Source organism: Pseudonaja textilis, chromosome 2, assembly GCF_049901715.1.
Source record: "Pseudonaja textilis isolate UNSWEBS1 chromosome 2, rPseTex1.2, whole genome shotgun sequence".
Taxonomy (NCBI): Eukaryota; Metazoa; Chordata; class Lepidosauria; order Squamata; family Elapidae; genus Pseudonaja; species Pseudonaja textilis.
In genome coordinates, this window is record NC_141991.1 from 133,860,680 (window position 1) to 133,876,623 (window position 15,944).

The 15,944-nt window shown below is 46.6% G+C and overlaps 1 protein-coding gene across 1 annotated transcript; it reads left to right on the top strand.

Moving 5' to 3' along the window:
- Positions 1 to 10,336: 10,336 nt before the first annotated feature.
- HOXC12 (homeobox C12) lies at positions 10,337 to 12,483 on the top strand. The gene is made up of 2 exons (XM_026714842.2): positions 10,337 to 10,904; positions 12,245 to 12,483. The coding sequence occupies exons 1-2, from the start codon at positions 10,337 to 10,339 to the stop codon at positions 12,481 to 12,483; spliced, it is 807 nt and encodes a 268-aa protein (XP_026570627.2).
- The last annotated feature ends 3,461 nt before the right edge of the window (positions 12,484 to 15,944 follow it).

Below are 15,944 nucleotides of genomic sequence, written 5' to 3' on the forward strand. Positions count from 1 at the left end.
CCCAGAGGGCCCTTTCTCGGTCCGAAAACCACGCAGTGGACCGGGCTGAAAAGGCCCTCGTCGGCGGCCCAATTCTTGCAGGCAAACTCACTTGCAGGACAAGAACCGAGGCCCCGTGGAGGCCAAGCTTCCCTTGGATCGCCTGATTCCAACCACCACCCCCGCGACGTTTTTTCAGAGGATCTGTTCCCTGAAGCAAGACGGCCCCTCCTTTCGTGTCTGCTCCCGAATGAATTACCTCGCCAGACTGCCAAGGGGGAGCCCCCAGAAGGCTCCGCAAACCAAGCCAATGTTGGTTTTCCATTCAAGAAGAGCTCGGAGGACGGAGTGCTTGCACGAGCCGTCCTGAGAACTGCCCCCTTCTTACCAGACAAAGGTGGGCAAAGAGCCAGGGAAATCTCAGTCAAGGGGAGGCCTTGGCAAAATTTGCCCGGGCGAGGTTTGTGCGTGCCTGCGTCCTCTTCCCTGACTACAATTCAACACGCTGCTCTCTTTCCTGGAAATCTAATTTAAAACGGCACCCGTTCTCCTGGATTCTCGCCCTGCAGAAATTATTACTGTAACAGAGAAGCCTCATCTGCCTGTAAAAATGCAAACAAATCCCTAGGTGTTTTTAGGCGTACACACCCACATCCATAGCAGAGGTTGCACTCTACTGTAGTTTTCCCCTTCCAAGCAAAGAATCGGGGTCCCCTGACTGCATCGTGTCCCAGAAACGAGAGCCAATATTCAGAACCAGCAACCATCTAAACTTGTACTTAACCAACTGCTTAGGTTCTACCAATATCTTACAGGTCACAGATAGCTGCTTTTAGAATTTGCTCAAGGAATGGAGAACATAGGCCTCTCTCTCATTGCACAATATCCAGTGTTTTCGAGTATTTCTGGAATAATTCAGTATGTTTCTATATTTTAATCACTTAGCACCATTTTGGGGAAATCATGCTGAAAGTATTTGGTGTCTTCCTGGAATGAGGCCAAGTTTTTAAAAGGGTGGATGGACGGACAGACAGACACAGAAAAACAACCCATCTACTTTTTAATGTTAACTTAAGTAGATAGCGGGGAACATTATATTTGTGCATTTGCTCACCTCAGTTGGGATTTCTAGCCTCGTAATAATAAGTTAAAACCCTATATATTTCTGGCAAGTATACTGAATTTAAGTGACATAAAGACATTGTTATAAACCGTGTCTCCCTTCCGATGGAATTTAACCTCCATAAGATTTCAGCTTAGGCAATCAAATTTCCTTGCAATAATGAGAATGGGCAAAATAGTTGGCATTTTCTGGAAGTTCCTGGTTTTCTCTTTCCAAACCCTAGTTAGAATTTAAATTCATAGATTAAAAAAAAAATCCTACTTTGAGCCGAGACAGTCATGTGGCTTTCCCACTTCTCTGAATGAACTCATTTTGAAAAATCAGGACAATGAATTTAGGATATTTAAATCACAAAACACTAAAACTATCACAACCAGTAGCGATCTGTTGAGTATTTTCACATCATGGTTTGTAGAATCTCATGGCATTATCACTTTGTAATATAAAGTTTATCTTTATTTATTTATTAAGTTTCTACACTACCCATCTCACTTAGGTGATGTTGGGCAGTTTATAACATTTTCACTTCTGATGTACTGCCCTAGTGATGACTGGATGCTACTGTAGGAAGTAGGATTATCTTTGCCAATTTTCATTATTATTAATTGAAAGAAATCTGACTGAATCTGAATATTCCTCTTGAAACAAAATGACATGCAGATGATTGTTCCTTCTTTTTAGGATAAATATTCCCGAAGGTAAGTTATCATTAGAGGAAAATGTCTTTAACCAAAAAAGGAGGAAGGGCTAGCTGGTTTAAAACACAGACACACTAACAAAACAAAACAATTATGAGTAAGATTCTTGCAGTGTTTCCAGGGTTTCTCAAAGAGAGATCTCTATTCAGTAGTTCAGTAGGATTAGTTCACTGTCCCTTTTGAAGTTAATAGGAGTAACCAGGCTAATATATCAGGCTCACAGCTCAGCAAAACCAAAATTCCTGCAAGCAATTTATGATTGCAATCCTACATTCCTTTACCTTGGAGTAAGGACCAGTACATCTGTAGGACCTGTTCTAAATGAACATGCCTTGAGTTTTGCTGTAGAGATACTCCTCAATTTATGACCACAATTGAGCCCTAACTTTCTGTTGTTAAGTGAGACAGCTGTTAAGTGAGTTTTGCCCCTATTTTATGCTTTTTCTTGCCACAATTATCACGTAAATCTCTGCAGTTGTTAAGTGACTCTGATTTCCTCTTGAATTCGCTTGTCAGAAGGTCCCAAAAGGTAATCCCATGACCCTGGGATACTGCAATCCTTATAAATATGAGTCCATTGCCAAGAGTCTGAATTTTGCTAGCGTGACCATTGGAGATGTTGCAACAGTTGTAAGTGTGCAAAATGGATCATGTCACTTTTTTTCAGGGTAACTTTGGTCATTAAATGAACTGTTGTAAGTCAAGGACTATCTGTACTGCTCATAAGGCACTAGCTTGGCCTTGTTCTGTCAGTGAGTTTTATATGACCCCGGCGGTGTTCAAGTGGGCATTTAGGTTCCCACTCACGAAATACACAACTTGATTTCATGAACATTCAAAGGCAAGTCCATTCACGCTATGTGTTCAGCTCAACCATAGTGCACTGGAATGTCAAAGGAAGGGCCATTGATGTCAAATGGACTGGACTTCTGAACAGTATTTTAAAACGAAGGCATGACTGACAGATTTAGCAAGGTGATAGAGTCAAAAGGACCTTGAGGTAAGTTGGCGGGGTTGGGGGGTGGGGGTTGGGGGGGGGATGGAAAAATATATTCTATCTGACCCTGGGCAATGGAACTCTGCTAAAACTCCTTCAATGGAGGAGGTGGCTTCAGATACCTTTAGTTGTCTCTTATGACATTCTTGATATGAATCCAGCTTTCCTTCAGCTCTGTTAAGTCCCCCCCCACATATGCCATAGCAATATTAACCCCAGCCTTCATATTTGCTGAACTTTTGCAAACAGATTACAGATCAAAGGCTTGACTTCATCTACACTTCATGGATTAGGTTGCTTGAATAGAAAAAAAATGGGATTCACCAACGTCTTAGATTCCTGTCTTTTTTTTTTTGGTCTTGTCATAAATAAAGGTACATGGGGTTATAGGCTTAGATAGCTACCACTAGGCATCTTCTGAACTTTGGTCTCCAGAAGGCCTGCCATTCAATGTACCCATCATTCTAATAGGGCAAAGCCTTTTATATTACTGTAGCTATATTGAACATACAGGTCAGGTCAGCAGTAAGGATGATATTTAAAAAAAAACATTATATTGGGCAATACTGAGGCAATCTAGAAACAGATGGCACTGAAATATATCTACTGCTAATGTTGATGGCAACATTAGAGTTTGGCTTCAATGGGATGTAGATGTCAGCTCTGGACAAATGAACAAAGTCTCATAACCTGAACCAAGATCCCAAGCGTGTGACTATTACACCGAGACACATATTGTGCCAATTTTAATAAGTTTTCTTATAAGAAGGCCCAGTCAAGACCCCAGATCTCTGAAGGCACAGGTCTTCTGCCTCTTTCACCTTTTACCTTCCCCGCTGCTAAATAAGGTTTGTTGTTGAACTCTTAGTCTCCCCACCACCACTTTTCCCTCTCTTTGTTATCCTTCTGGCAAGTAGTTGTGATCCTAGGGAAGGAAAATACTCCCCAGGATCTTCAAGGTCATATGCAGTGGGGGCAGTGTGGGGGAGGAGCAGAATAGGTGGGGAAGAAGTAAAGCAGAGGTGTGGGGAAGGTATTTTAAGTAGTTGGTAGCTGCAAGGCCTCAACTAAGGCAAATAACTGGCCAGCTGCCTTTTTGTTTGCAATATTAAAATTTTTGCATAATTAACACAGGCCTGAAAGGAGTAATATGAAGCAATTGTTTTCCCCTCTTCAATTCCCTTCCTGATCCAGGATGGACATTCCATTCCCGCCATAGGATCTCCACATAGAAACTGGCACCTGGGTGAGAGAGCTGTATCCTCACTCCAGGGCTAGCCTTGACCATGACTATGCAGCCCATTTGACCTTGGCATCTCCAGCTTTGGGTGTGATCCTGGAGAAAGCAAAAGCCTTGATCTTCTGGCAGCCCCACCGGCACCCATCCCCTCTAAAGTGTCTTTTGGCTCCACCGTATAGATAAACAAGGTGTCATTTCCAGTCTAGACAGGCAGCCTAACGACCAACAATAAAGGCATGAAAAGGAAGCACCCCAAGTTTAGCCTTTTTCTTCCTTTTGTATGGAGGGCTTTGAATGAGGTCTTAACTGCAGCCCTCTTTTTTTTTTAATAGGTAAAGGCCCCTCTCTCCAATTTCCACCCTTTCCTAGTTCTATATCTCTTGCACTTGGAAGTTAGTTGTTTTGAAGGTTTCTAAAGTCCGCCTTTTATGGAGAGAGAAGAATGTGTCATTAGGGAGGAAGGCTGAAAAAAAAACAGAGAAACAGGAGAAAAACAGATGCATACATATCCCTACCCCAAAGTAATTCAATGGGATAGATTTCCAGGTAAGAATGTGCCCCCCCCTCTCTCTCTCTTTCTCTCTCTGTGTGTGTCTGTTTATCTGCATGTATACTGGAACTTTAGTTGCTCCAATGGTTGCATTAGTTGCTCCAACTACTTTGCCCGAATTTTCCTTCTCCCTTGCCCCTTCCTTTAAATCCACAAAATAGTCTTTGCAGTAACCTATTAGTAAAAGCCTGAAAGAGGGCAAGTGACACACTATACTAGTGACATAAGAGAACTGGATTTCATCTACATGAAAACCCTGCACACCATCCTGGGCAAAGTTTGTAGCCACAGATCTTTCCACAAGAACATCTTATCCTTAGGAATCAAGTAGGCTTTAAAAGAGGTTTTTAAAGGAACAGTGCTTGCTTCTTTTAAAAGAGGACCGCACAGTTGCAAAGGAGATCTCTGGAATCCGGCAATGGTGAGGGTTGGATTGTTTGCTTGCGTTAGGAATGCCTAGGAACTGTTGAAAAAGAAAAAGTTTAAAAGTGGTGATCCATGGGGCTTGAAAGGAAGACCCATTGAAATCAATGAGATCAGTCTCCACGAATTTAGAATGAAACATATTTTCCTCAAAAAAACAACAACAATAAACCACGGAAGGAAGAACATGCAAAGAGAATAATGATGATGATGATGTTGTCATCTTAGTCTTACTTCCCTGAAGACACAGTGAACTGGTTTACATATAAATCCAACAGGAGACGGACAGCCTCTGCTGGCAGTGCTGGGGAAAACGTAGTTACACCATAGGCATTTAACTCTTAAGGGCACACTGGGAGAACTGTTAGGCAAAATAATTGAATTGTAAAAAGAGAGGGAGGAGGAGGAGGAGGAGGAGGAGGAGGAGGAGGAGGAGGAGGAGGGAGGAGGAGGAGGAGGAGGAGAGAAGAAGAAGAAGAAGAAGAAGAAGAAGAAGAAGAAGAAGAAGAAGAAGAAGAAGAAGAAGAAGAAGAAGAAGAAGAAAAGAAGAAGAAGAAGAAGAAGAAGAAGAAGAAGAAGAAGAAGAAGAAGAAGAAGAAGAAGAAGAAGAAGAGAGGAGGAGGAGGAGGAGGAGAGGAGGAGGAGGAGGAGGAGAAGAAGAAGAAGAAGAAGAAGAAGAAGAAGAAGAAGAAGAAGAAGAAGAAGAAGAAGAAGAAGAAGAAGAAGAAGAAGAAGAAGAAGAAGAAGGAGAAAAGAAAGAAAAAGAAGAAGGAGAAAGAGGAGGAGGAGGGGGAGAATCCTTGCAAGAGCCAAGTATTTAGGCATGATCTGTATATCTTTTGTTTTGTACAATGCATAATGTTCTTCATCTTTAGTCTCTTTTCCATCACAGTTCCTATGAGCTACTCATTTTGCATTATTCAGCCTTTTTGGTGATTTAGTTTAATGGAATAATTTTCATTACTTTGGTGCACATTTATCCATAAATATATACTGGTAGCCTCAGAGATTTCCAAGAAAGGTAGCAAAATTTTTGCATAGTGCCAATAGATCTTAGAGCTTTGATATGCCTGCCATTACACTAAATTAAATTAGGGCAGTGATTTGGGTTACGAGTTGAGAGCTTTCTTTCTTTTTCTTTTTTTTCCTCTTTCCTTTCATTAAAAAACCATAAATGGATTAATGTTAAAAAAAGGGGTGAAGATCTACAACCCAAAATCTTCTAAAGCTAATTAGGCTTATTCATTGGAAAGTGAAGTTTTCTTACGCTTTTTGGAGGTGAATAACTTGTTTTCCCAAATACACAAACTTCTAAACAGTTGACATTTTATTTGCTTTGATGGAGAGTAATCTAGAAAGCAGCATTGACCGAGTTCCACCCCTTCTTTCCCCAAAAGCTAGTTTAGGAGATGGTGAAGCACGGGGAATGTGAGAACTACACTTAAGATCAATACAGAGGGTAGAGGATCTGTCAGACAAAAACTGGAGTGCCTATTTAGGACTGCTGAGAGGTATCTGAACAAAGCTTCCGAAAGCGCCCAAGGAGGGTGGAGGAAGGGGGCCCTTTTCTCTCTCTCTCTCTCTCTCTCTCTCTCTCTCTCTCCCTCTCTCTCTCTCTCTCTCTCTCTCCATCGCAAGAGCTGGGGTGTCTTTCAAGAGCCTCATTTGCATAAGACGAAAGAGCCATTTCATCACCTAGACAGTGACCTTGAACTGGCTAAACCGCCCTCGGTTTTCCAGATTTTCTAGAGTTCCTTTTTTCTCTCCATCCCACCCCGAAATAAGTTTATGAGCAAGCGCTCCTTTTGGCAGAAAGAACCGGATTTTCATTTTAAAAGCCCCCTCTAGGGCAGAGGTGAGAGTTTAGAAGCAGCTGGGTTTTTCCTGTTGCCCTACTTCCTTTTGGGGAGGCTCGATGTGTGTTTCTTTTGCTTTATTTATTCCTTGAAGAAAAAGCTGCTGCGGGTATTGGGGGAGAGGGATGGGGAAAGCTTGGTTTAAGCTGTTTTCACTCGATTTGTGGGAAATTGGGTGTGTAAGGAATCCGTGCGAGGGAGAGGAGATCATTCAACTTGTCCTACTGAAGGAGAAGGAGGAGGAGGAGGAGGAGGAGGAGGAGGAGAGGAGGAGGAGGAGGAGGAGGAGGAGGAGGAGGAGGAGGAGGAGGAGAAGAAGAAGAAGAAGAAGAAGAAGAAGAAGAAGAAGAAGAAGAAGAAGAAGAAGAAGAAGAAGAAGAAGAAGAAGAAGAAGAAGAAGAAGAAAGAAAGAAAGAAAGAAAGAAAGAAAGAAAGAAAGAAAGAAAGAGGAGGAGGAGGAGGAGGAGGAGGAGGAGGAGGAGGAGGAGGAGGAGGAGGAGGAGGAGGAGATTAAGTTCTGCCACCTTCTTGAAAAACTCGCTTTAAAAGAGCAATAAGTGAAGTAAAGTATGGTACAATAAAGCCACTGCTTTAACTTCCAGGATATTTTATTTTCAGAAACTGCAATAATGATATCGTCTTGCATCAGTAAGTGGGATACGTGCCTCTCTCCCCACCCACCTTTTTCCTCTTTTGGCTTCAGCACAACTTGGACTGGAAGGTTGAATAATTCCTGCACCGTTCAGTGAATTTTCTCTCCAGAAAGAGCTCTCTGGGATTCCAATCTATACAGGTTTTGCTGTCAACAACTCTCCCGCCCATCGACATATACGGCTTTAACCCAGAAACATATTTTTTTCCCCTGAAGGTAAGGGACTTACTCCCTCAGTGCAGGCAGGATCACAGATCTTGTCGTGCACCGAAAACCCGAACTGGTTTTTTTTTTCCCCTTCTGGTTTCCTTTCTTTCCTTTCCAATAGATCACCCTAAAAACGCTGAACTCTTGAAACAACATCCCCGAGCAAACTTTTTTTCCCCTGTCCAGTTTGGGGAGCTGTTAAATCAATCAGATTTTTTTTCCCAAAGGCTATAACTGGGGGAAATTATGAACAAGAAAGGAAGCAGACATATAAGGCCGTTTCTCCTTCGACAGGGTGGGGAAATCGTCTGGATGATTTGAATAGGACGTGCTGGTTATTTTGTTATTAATGTCTGCATGAGTCAGATCAACCGCCGATGGTTCGCCTTGCCTGTCTACCTACCTACCTAGGAAGAATATCTCCAGCGGTAAACAGCAGAGCCTTGTGAAGCAGCTTTAAATCCCCACTGAGGTCAATGAGATGGCGAAGGTCTAACGGTGGGTAGGAGTGAAATCGCAGGCGTCTCCTGCGGTAAATCCATTTGGAAAACGTTTGGCGCTTGGCTGCCAGTGAGGGTTAACACCGCGGGCTTGGGGGGTGTGTGTGTGTGTGTGTGTGTGAGAGAGAGAGAGAGAGAGAGAGAGAGAGAGAGAGAGAGAGAGAGAGAGAGAGAATCTGTTCCAGTAGTATAGAGGGATGGGACCTTCACCACAAGTACAAGCCCTAAAGAATTGGTTCCTTGGGCCGCCTGGGAGCTCGCGCTTCTCGGTCACCCTTAGCAAGAGAACAAAGCCCCGCGGGCTGGCAGGGAGCGTAATGGAGACCTTGACACCAGAGAACAAACCTACCAGCTCAAAAGTAGGAGCAATCCGGATTACTTCTTTATTAGGTTGCCCAGCAATTTCACCACACTGTGGAAATGGGGTCTCCACTGAACTCGTATCCTGCAGAAGAGCTGCTTCGCAGTCCCTGAAAAGGTTAAAAGTTTTTTGGGGTGGGGGTTGGGAATCCTCCCTAAGGATGCCCCAGCCCGGGTTCGACTGGACACGGAGTCCTCGCTTCCAGGCATGTGGTGGAAAAACGAAGCAGACACCCAGAAGGGCACTCAGGGAGGCAAAGGGAAGACCAGGGAGCTGCTGGCTTTTAACAGGATTAAGAAATAAAAGTGCTTATTCGATTAGCACGCGTTTTTGCTTCTCCTTCCTTCCCGGGGCTGGCCATCCTCTCCACCTAGCCCGGGAAGGAGTAGTGTTTCCCTAATGGGGAGGAAGCCCGTGCTGAATCCTCCAGGGTTTGAACGTCCCCAGAGGAGCGCTGTGAAAGCCTGAAGGGCTTTGGTTCTCAGCGGCTTGGTTTATCTGGCGGTGAGAGAGCAGAAGTCCCCCAGGAGCATTCCTGCGAAATGAAAGTTACTCGTATTGGGGTATTTACGGTAAAGGAGCCGTCGGGCCTTGGAAATAGTGCCTACAGTGCAAATTCCTCCTTTCTGGAAAAGGGAAGAGAAGCGTAACCTTCCCACAAACTTAACAACTCTTTTCCTTTGTAGTCAAAAGCGTTGAAGTGGATTTTTCCTGGATTCCTTTTGTTTTTGAAGAGTCTCTTAGTATCTGTTTTCTTTCAAGAACCCCGGTCCCCGTCGCCAGCAACAGCTTTCTTTCCAAAACCACGGGGACACTTTGGAGGGACAACCCGCCTCGCCCGTCCTGTAAACCAGGGCGTGATAAAAACCCGATTCCTCCTCGAATTAAAGACCTGGGATTAAAGATCCAGAAACAGTTCCTCGCAGTTTGGACAGGTGAGATCAAGGAGAGGAAAAAGTCACGGGGGGGGGGGGCTTTGTTCCATAGGTCTCCTTGCAAAAGGGGATCCCCTTGCCAGATGGCCGAAGGGATTGCTGTGTTCCTTCCCATTCCCTTTCTTTCTTTTTCTACTTCTAGAGAGAGAAAGAAAAATCTTCCGCCCGAGGAAGAAAATTCTTCTAAATGCAAACGCTGATCCCGCTATTGAAACTAAAGGAGGTTTTAAAAAGGCAGAAAGTGGAAGAATTTTCTCTTAAACGCAGTGGGGGGTTTGAAATTCCTCCCGCCCACGTATCCATAAATACAAGTCTGTTGTAGTTAAATTCATTATATTTTCCTAAAGACCCTGTAAACTTTACATGACACAATATCAAATAGGAATTTATTAGGGAGATATTGTAAATTTCAGCGGATTTAATTAATGAAAACACAGCTTAATTTTTGTCAGCTGCTTAAAGGGAATCTTAACGTGGCTGAGGGGAAAAAAGAGGTGTCATTCCTTTATGGAGGAAAAAAAAAAGAATTGATATGCATATTTTCTTTAACAATACTTCTGGTTTCTCAAGGCGGTGCTTAATATGCGTTTTATTTTATAAGTGTGTACGTGTGTGTGTGTGTGTGTTGCAAGAACCCCGCCCGCCCGAACTTCGCGCTGCGCTCCGTCTCAAATTGCGAAAGGTGGGCGGCACCCTTTCTTAACGCAAGTTGGCGCTCACGTGACCCCTCCAGACCAATCGGGTGGACCTTTAGGTTTAACTATGTTTAATGTCAGATAGCAATAAACTAGAAGCTCTTGGTCAGGCCCGCGGAAATGGGCGAACATAATCTCCTTAATCCTGGGTTTGTGGGACCGTTGGTGAACATCCATACCGGAGACACCTTCTACTTTCCCAATTTCCGAGCCTCCGGAGGACAACTACCCGGCTTGCCGTCTCTCTCCTACCCAAGACGGGACAATGTCTGTTCTTTGCCCTGGGCATCCTCGGAGCCCTGCAACGGATATCCCCAGCCCTACCTCAGCAGCCCCGTGTCCATTAACCCTTCCTTCAGCCGAGCCTGCGACCTAGCTAGAGTGGAAGAAAGCAAGTGCTACTATAGGGAGGCGTGCTCGGAGAACGCGCCCCTCAAAAGGGAGGAGAGAGTTAGGGACGCTGCCTTGATGCCCCTCGAGTCGGGCACCCCCCACGGAATGAGCGGTAATTTCGGCAAATTTGACTATCCGGCTCCTGAGGCGGTGGTGTCCCATGACCCCCCGTCTTGTCAGTCGTTGGAGTCAGACTCCAGCAGCTCCTTGCTCAATGAAGGGAACAAGGGCGCAACCATCGAGCCGTCCGCACTGGTCTCCCCTCTCAACCAAGGAAGCAATCTGTCCGCTGGGGGTAAGATCCTGCGCCTGGGAGAAAAAGAGTCGGCTCTTCATAAGCAAAGCAAAGAAAAGAAAAACGGATTTATGCAACGCCGACTCCTTCCCTTCCCTCCCCCCCGCCTTTCCCTACCTCTCTCTCCGGGCTGGGAAAGTCTGCTCCAAATTCCAGGAAATTAGCAGCTGGGCTGCGCCCGCCCGCCCGCCCGCCCGCCCGCCTGACGATTTGTGCCGAAGCCACTAGGGGTAGCCCTCAAATGCCTCGCGCTTTATTAGGAGGTGCTTCTTTTAAAAGGCAAAAAAAAAAAAGCCTATAAACATGTAAATATCCCATAAAAAAAGGGGATCGCGAGGGCCCAAGCAGACAGACGGGAAGGCGATTTCCCTTGCCTTTTTCTTCTCCCTACCCCTCCCCGATCTCTAACGCAGCTTGGCTGTCTCCGGAGCGGTCGAGCTGGTCGGGATGACACTTTCTTTCTCGGTTTATTAAAAGTTTATAAGGAGCCCATTCTTAGTCCGCGGGGAAAATCCCCATCAGCGGCGGGTTTTTTTTGGGGTGTGGGTGGGTGGGGGGTGTCTACTTGTAACCCTGGTAGAGTGGGCTGGAAGAAGGGATCTAAGTTCTACCTAGAACTTCATCCTCCAATCTCGTCGTCTCCTCACGAAGAGTCCAGCGCTTCCCCCGCAAATCGGGGAGATGCCGGTACTTTGAATCAAGAAACGCCACGAGCCATAATAGCGCGTCCTCCGGTTAGACGCTTTGCTTCTCCTGTCGGAAATTCTCCGGGGAAGAGAGATCGGTTCGGTTTTCCCTTCTTGCTGAGCGGCAGCGGGTAAAACCCGGCCCTTTTCTCTCTCTGGCTTTAGGACTCCCTAAAGTTCTTTCAAAGTAGCTTTCGAAAACTGTGCCCGCCTGTGGGGCTCCTGAAGTCCTTGCCCATCGAGGTATGGAAACTTTTATTCCGCGGATGGCCTTGTTCTGTTTACCTGATGGAATTTCAAAATAAGAGATGGGGATTCATTGCTTCTTAACAGTCCTCCCCAAACAACAATTGTGGGCAATGTTTGTGCTTCCTTCCCTCCCCTCCCTTCTCTCCTTGTAAGAGAATACCAGCCAGTTTTTAACCTCTCATTCTTTTTTTCCAGATCCCTGCAGTTTTGAGAACTTAGTTTTCCTTAAGGGAGGGTGAGGATAATGTTCGACATAACATCCCTAGAATTTGGCATTGAAGCGGTATATGGAATCTGTCTGTGAAGTGAGTAAAAGGAGAGGAGGAGATATGCTCCTTCTCCCTCTTACTCTCTCTCGCTCTTGCTCTGCATATTAAGTCTCCTTTTCCGTCACCCTGTTCGTAGGTGCTCCCTGGTATCCGATGCACACAAGGTCCCGCAAAAAGCGAAAACCCTACTCGAAGCTGCAACTAGCGGAGCTGGAAGGTGAATTTATGGTCAACGAGTTCATTACCCGCCAGAGAAGGAGGGAGCTTTCAGACCGGCTAAACCTGAGTGACCAGCAGGTGAAGATCTGGTTCCAGAACCGACGGATGAAAAAAAAACGACTCCTTCTCAGAGAGCAGGCTCTTTCTTTCTTTTAGAGGTCCTTCCGCCCTGGGGGGAACCGCTAAGACTCTCTTCTAAGCCTTCGTGATAGCTGATGGTCCCGGGACTCTTAGCCGGTGGGGTTGCGATTTTATTTTCCTTGAATGATAATAGGATGAATATGAATCAGTATCCTTTTCAAAATGCCCGGCAGTAGGCGTGGGGGATGGTGGTTGTGTGTGTGTGTGTGTGTGCGCGCGCGCGTGAGAGAGAGAGAGAGAGAAAGCGAGAGTGAGAATACGAGAAAATGTTTTTTCTTCCGCTCCTAAATCTGCAGGGAAGCTGCTTAGAATGGGGATGCGCAGATACCAGGGACCGCCTCCCTCGGTCCGCCTGGGTTCTTGCAGCTAAAATAGACTTGCCAGCCAGGGTCGGGACTGCTCCGCGGAGGCCATTTCAACTGGAGGGTTCTTGGCGTGGGCAAAGCCGCCACGCGTCGAAGGCTTTGCCGAACAAATCCCAAGGCTCCCTTCGTTTTCTCTTTACCTGACTCTCTGGCGGTCGGGTTGGGTTAGCTCGTCGGCAGGGAGACGCGGAGAAGAAAGGAGGTGGAGAACGGAGCCGCTGCTCGGCGAGGGAAATGGGTGGGTGTCCTGTTGGGATTTTGTTATTCGCTGGAGAGGAGAGAGAGGGGGGGGGGAAGCAGGCGTGGATGTGACCTTCGTTTGAAATCACTCGGAACCATTCTTCCGGAGGCTGGCGAGCCAGCTTGACAGGTTTGGCCAGAGCTGGGTTTTCAAGGCGAGATACGGGAAGAGGCGACTGTGGTACCCAGGTGAGCTGAATCTCTCCGTCTCTAACGACGCAGATGGTACAAGATCATCTAGCCAGCTGTCTGTCTCCCCGTTCCGGGAGCTCAGGCAATCCGAAGTGTGCTGGGTGCGCGGCTCGGAAGTTATTGTCCTGAAAGTCACTGCGGCGAGAGAGGGAGACCGTTCGCTCAGCCTCCACCGATGGACAGGGTGGTTTCACAGGCTAAAATTATCTATAGGTACGTGTATGTACGTATGTGGTGGGGGGACGGAACGGCGGAGGGTTTGTCTTTAATGAGACGACCTTCCACAGCGTTGCTAAAGTGTTGCTTTTAAAATAGGAAAATCCTTAAGGAAGTTAACCTCGATTTATTGTATGTGTTTCTTTTATCCGTGAACTTGAGCCTTTCGGAGGCTGCCTTCCTTGCCATCTCCACCCCACCCACGCTTTCTGCTCCCTGCCTGCCTCCCTCCCCAAAGAGAAGGCTTAACGATAATTTCAAATCGGGTCTTTAATAATAGCTCGGTTGAAGGAGAGGTTGCGCTGTTTATTGTGCCGTTCTATTTATTGACGATTAAGAAGGTGGTGAGAAGGGGGGGAGTTCCCCCCCTCCTTTTTATATACATTAACCCCAGTGGCAGCTCCTTGGAACTAATTAAGCTATTAATAGCGTTTCCCGCTTGAATGAAAGATGCCCTGTAATATTAGTGCATTTATCAATGATTTCTGTGGTTAAATGAACCAGAAAGGGGGGGGGGTGCTTCCCGTCTCCTATCACTCCCCTCTTTTCATATGCCTTGCATTTACACCGCGAAGCACAGAATCAGGAAAAAAAAAGCGGTATCAAACCCGTTTCTTCCCCCTCCTTCAAGATTCAAGAGATTTCTGTGTGCGCCTGCATGCCTTTTTTCTCTCGGATCTCTGTAGGCGCGCGCGCTTTATTTTCATTCCCGATTTGCCATAGGTAGCAGCTGCCAACTGAGAACATTTATGGAGTGTGTCGCGTCCTTTCTCTCCTTTTTCTGACCCGCATGTACGCGGGGCTCCCACTTTAGAATCCCCTTCTGCAGATCGGGGTGATTTCCAACCCAGCCCTTCAAGTCTGCCACCGACTCCCCACCCCCGGTTTCATCTGCATTTTTTCTTACCGCCTAGAGCAGGACAGGAGAGAGAGAGGAAAACGCAAGAGCGGGCGCTAGTTGTTTCTTCGTCGGTTGTTGTTGTTGGTGGCTCGGTTATCACTTCCTCCAGAAAGGGGCAATTTGTTTTATTAGCCGCTGTCAGGTTCGGACCTTTTTTCTTCCCTCTGAGGGGAGCAGCGGATCCTCTCTTCCCCCACCCCAGTTTTGCTGCTTTCATAATAATATTCCAACCATAACCGCCATAGTGGACTTGCGGAGACTCTGGCTAACTATCGCCGGCTTCTTGGTTAGGGACGTTCACGGTCACGGTTGGTAGCAGGAATTCCTCGCCTTTACGATCTCCCCGCTGGTCTTTCAAATGCCTTTGGCCGCCATCCCTTCTCTGGAAGCCCCACCCCCTCTTTTTTTTTAAAAAAAGAAATTCAGGTCTATGGGGATACTTCTTTCTCCTCACCCGGTCCCTTAGCGGCCCCCTCATCCTTCTGCAGGGGACTGAACCCTCTGGAACGTCTACCCCTTCCTTCTTTAGGAAGGCACCCCCTTCTGCAGGCTTCAGGCAGCGACCAAAGAGAGGAAGTTCCACCTGGCTGTGATCGGAAAGCGAGAGAAACCCCAGAATAGTAGTGCGCAATAAAGGTACACGTGTTTATGGCTATTCTCTGGCCGCAGCGGTGCAATGAAGGCCCTTGGGGACTGGTGGAAAGACGTGTAAAGTCCTACTTATTTCTCTACGAGGCCACTCCGAGGACTGCAGCGGTTGGCCACAGAATCCCTTTTGCCCTGATAGGGCTTTTTTGTCTGTCCTGAAAAGCGTGCGCCTGTGGTTTGTATGAAGTGTGTGCGGGCTTAAAACAGGGTGGGGGGGAGAGACAGAGAGAAAGAGAAAGAGAAAGAGAAAGAGAAAGAGAAAGAGAAAGAGAGAGAGAGAGAGAGAGAGAGAGAGAGAGAGAGAGAGAGAATGAATGCCCTTGAGCCACTGCAGTATAATGTGATATAGGTATTGTATGAATGAGATCAGGTAGCCCTGGCCGCGGGCGTGAGGGCGGTTCGGATTGATCCATATTACCCTCGATTTATTACCTCGAGGAAGCCGCCGTCGCAATCCTAGCTGTCCCAGGTCTCCCGCTCAGCTCGCGACGCCTTGCAACCCGGGGGAGGGCCTAATAATGTTAACTCCCCGGGGAGCTTATTTGAAGGTGGGCGACTTTACTGGGCGTGCTCGGCTTCCAGTCAACAGTAAGCAGGCACGGTTAGGTAAAAATCCTGCCGTTCGGGGAGGGAAGAAGGAGACGGAGGCCGTGCCCATAAGGGACGGGCTGCCTTGTTAATACACTATTTCATGGCCCCAAGGCAGTTGGGCTCCTCCGCAGGGAAGAGACAGGCACCAGCAAGGAAGTTAAACCCAGGCTGGGATCCTGCGGGCCCAAGGCAATCCCTACTTCACTGTTTAAAGGGGGAGGGAGGGTGGGTGGGTGGGATGAAACGAGGGAGGGGCCGATCCACTAACAACGAAGGCGCTGAAATATATGCAATATTCTCTTTCTGACTGAACTCAAGTTTTC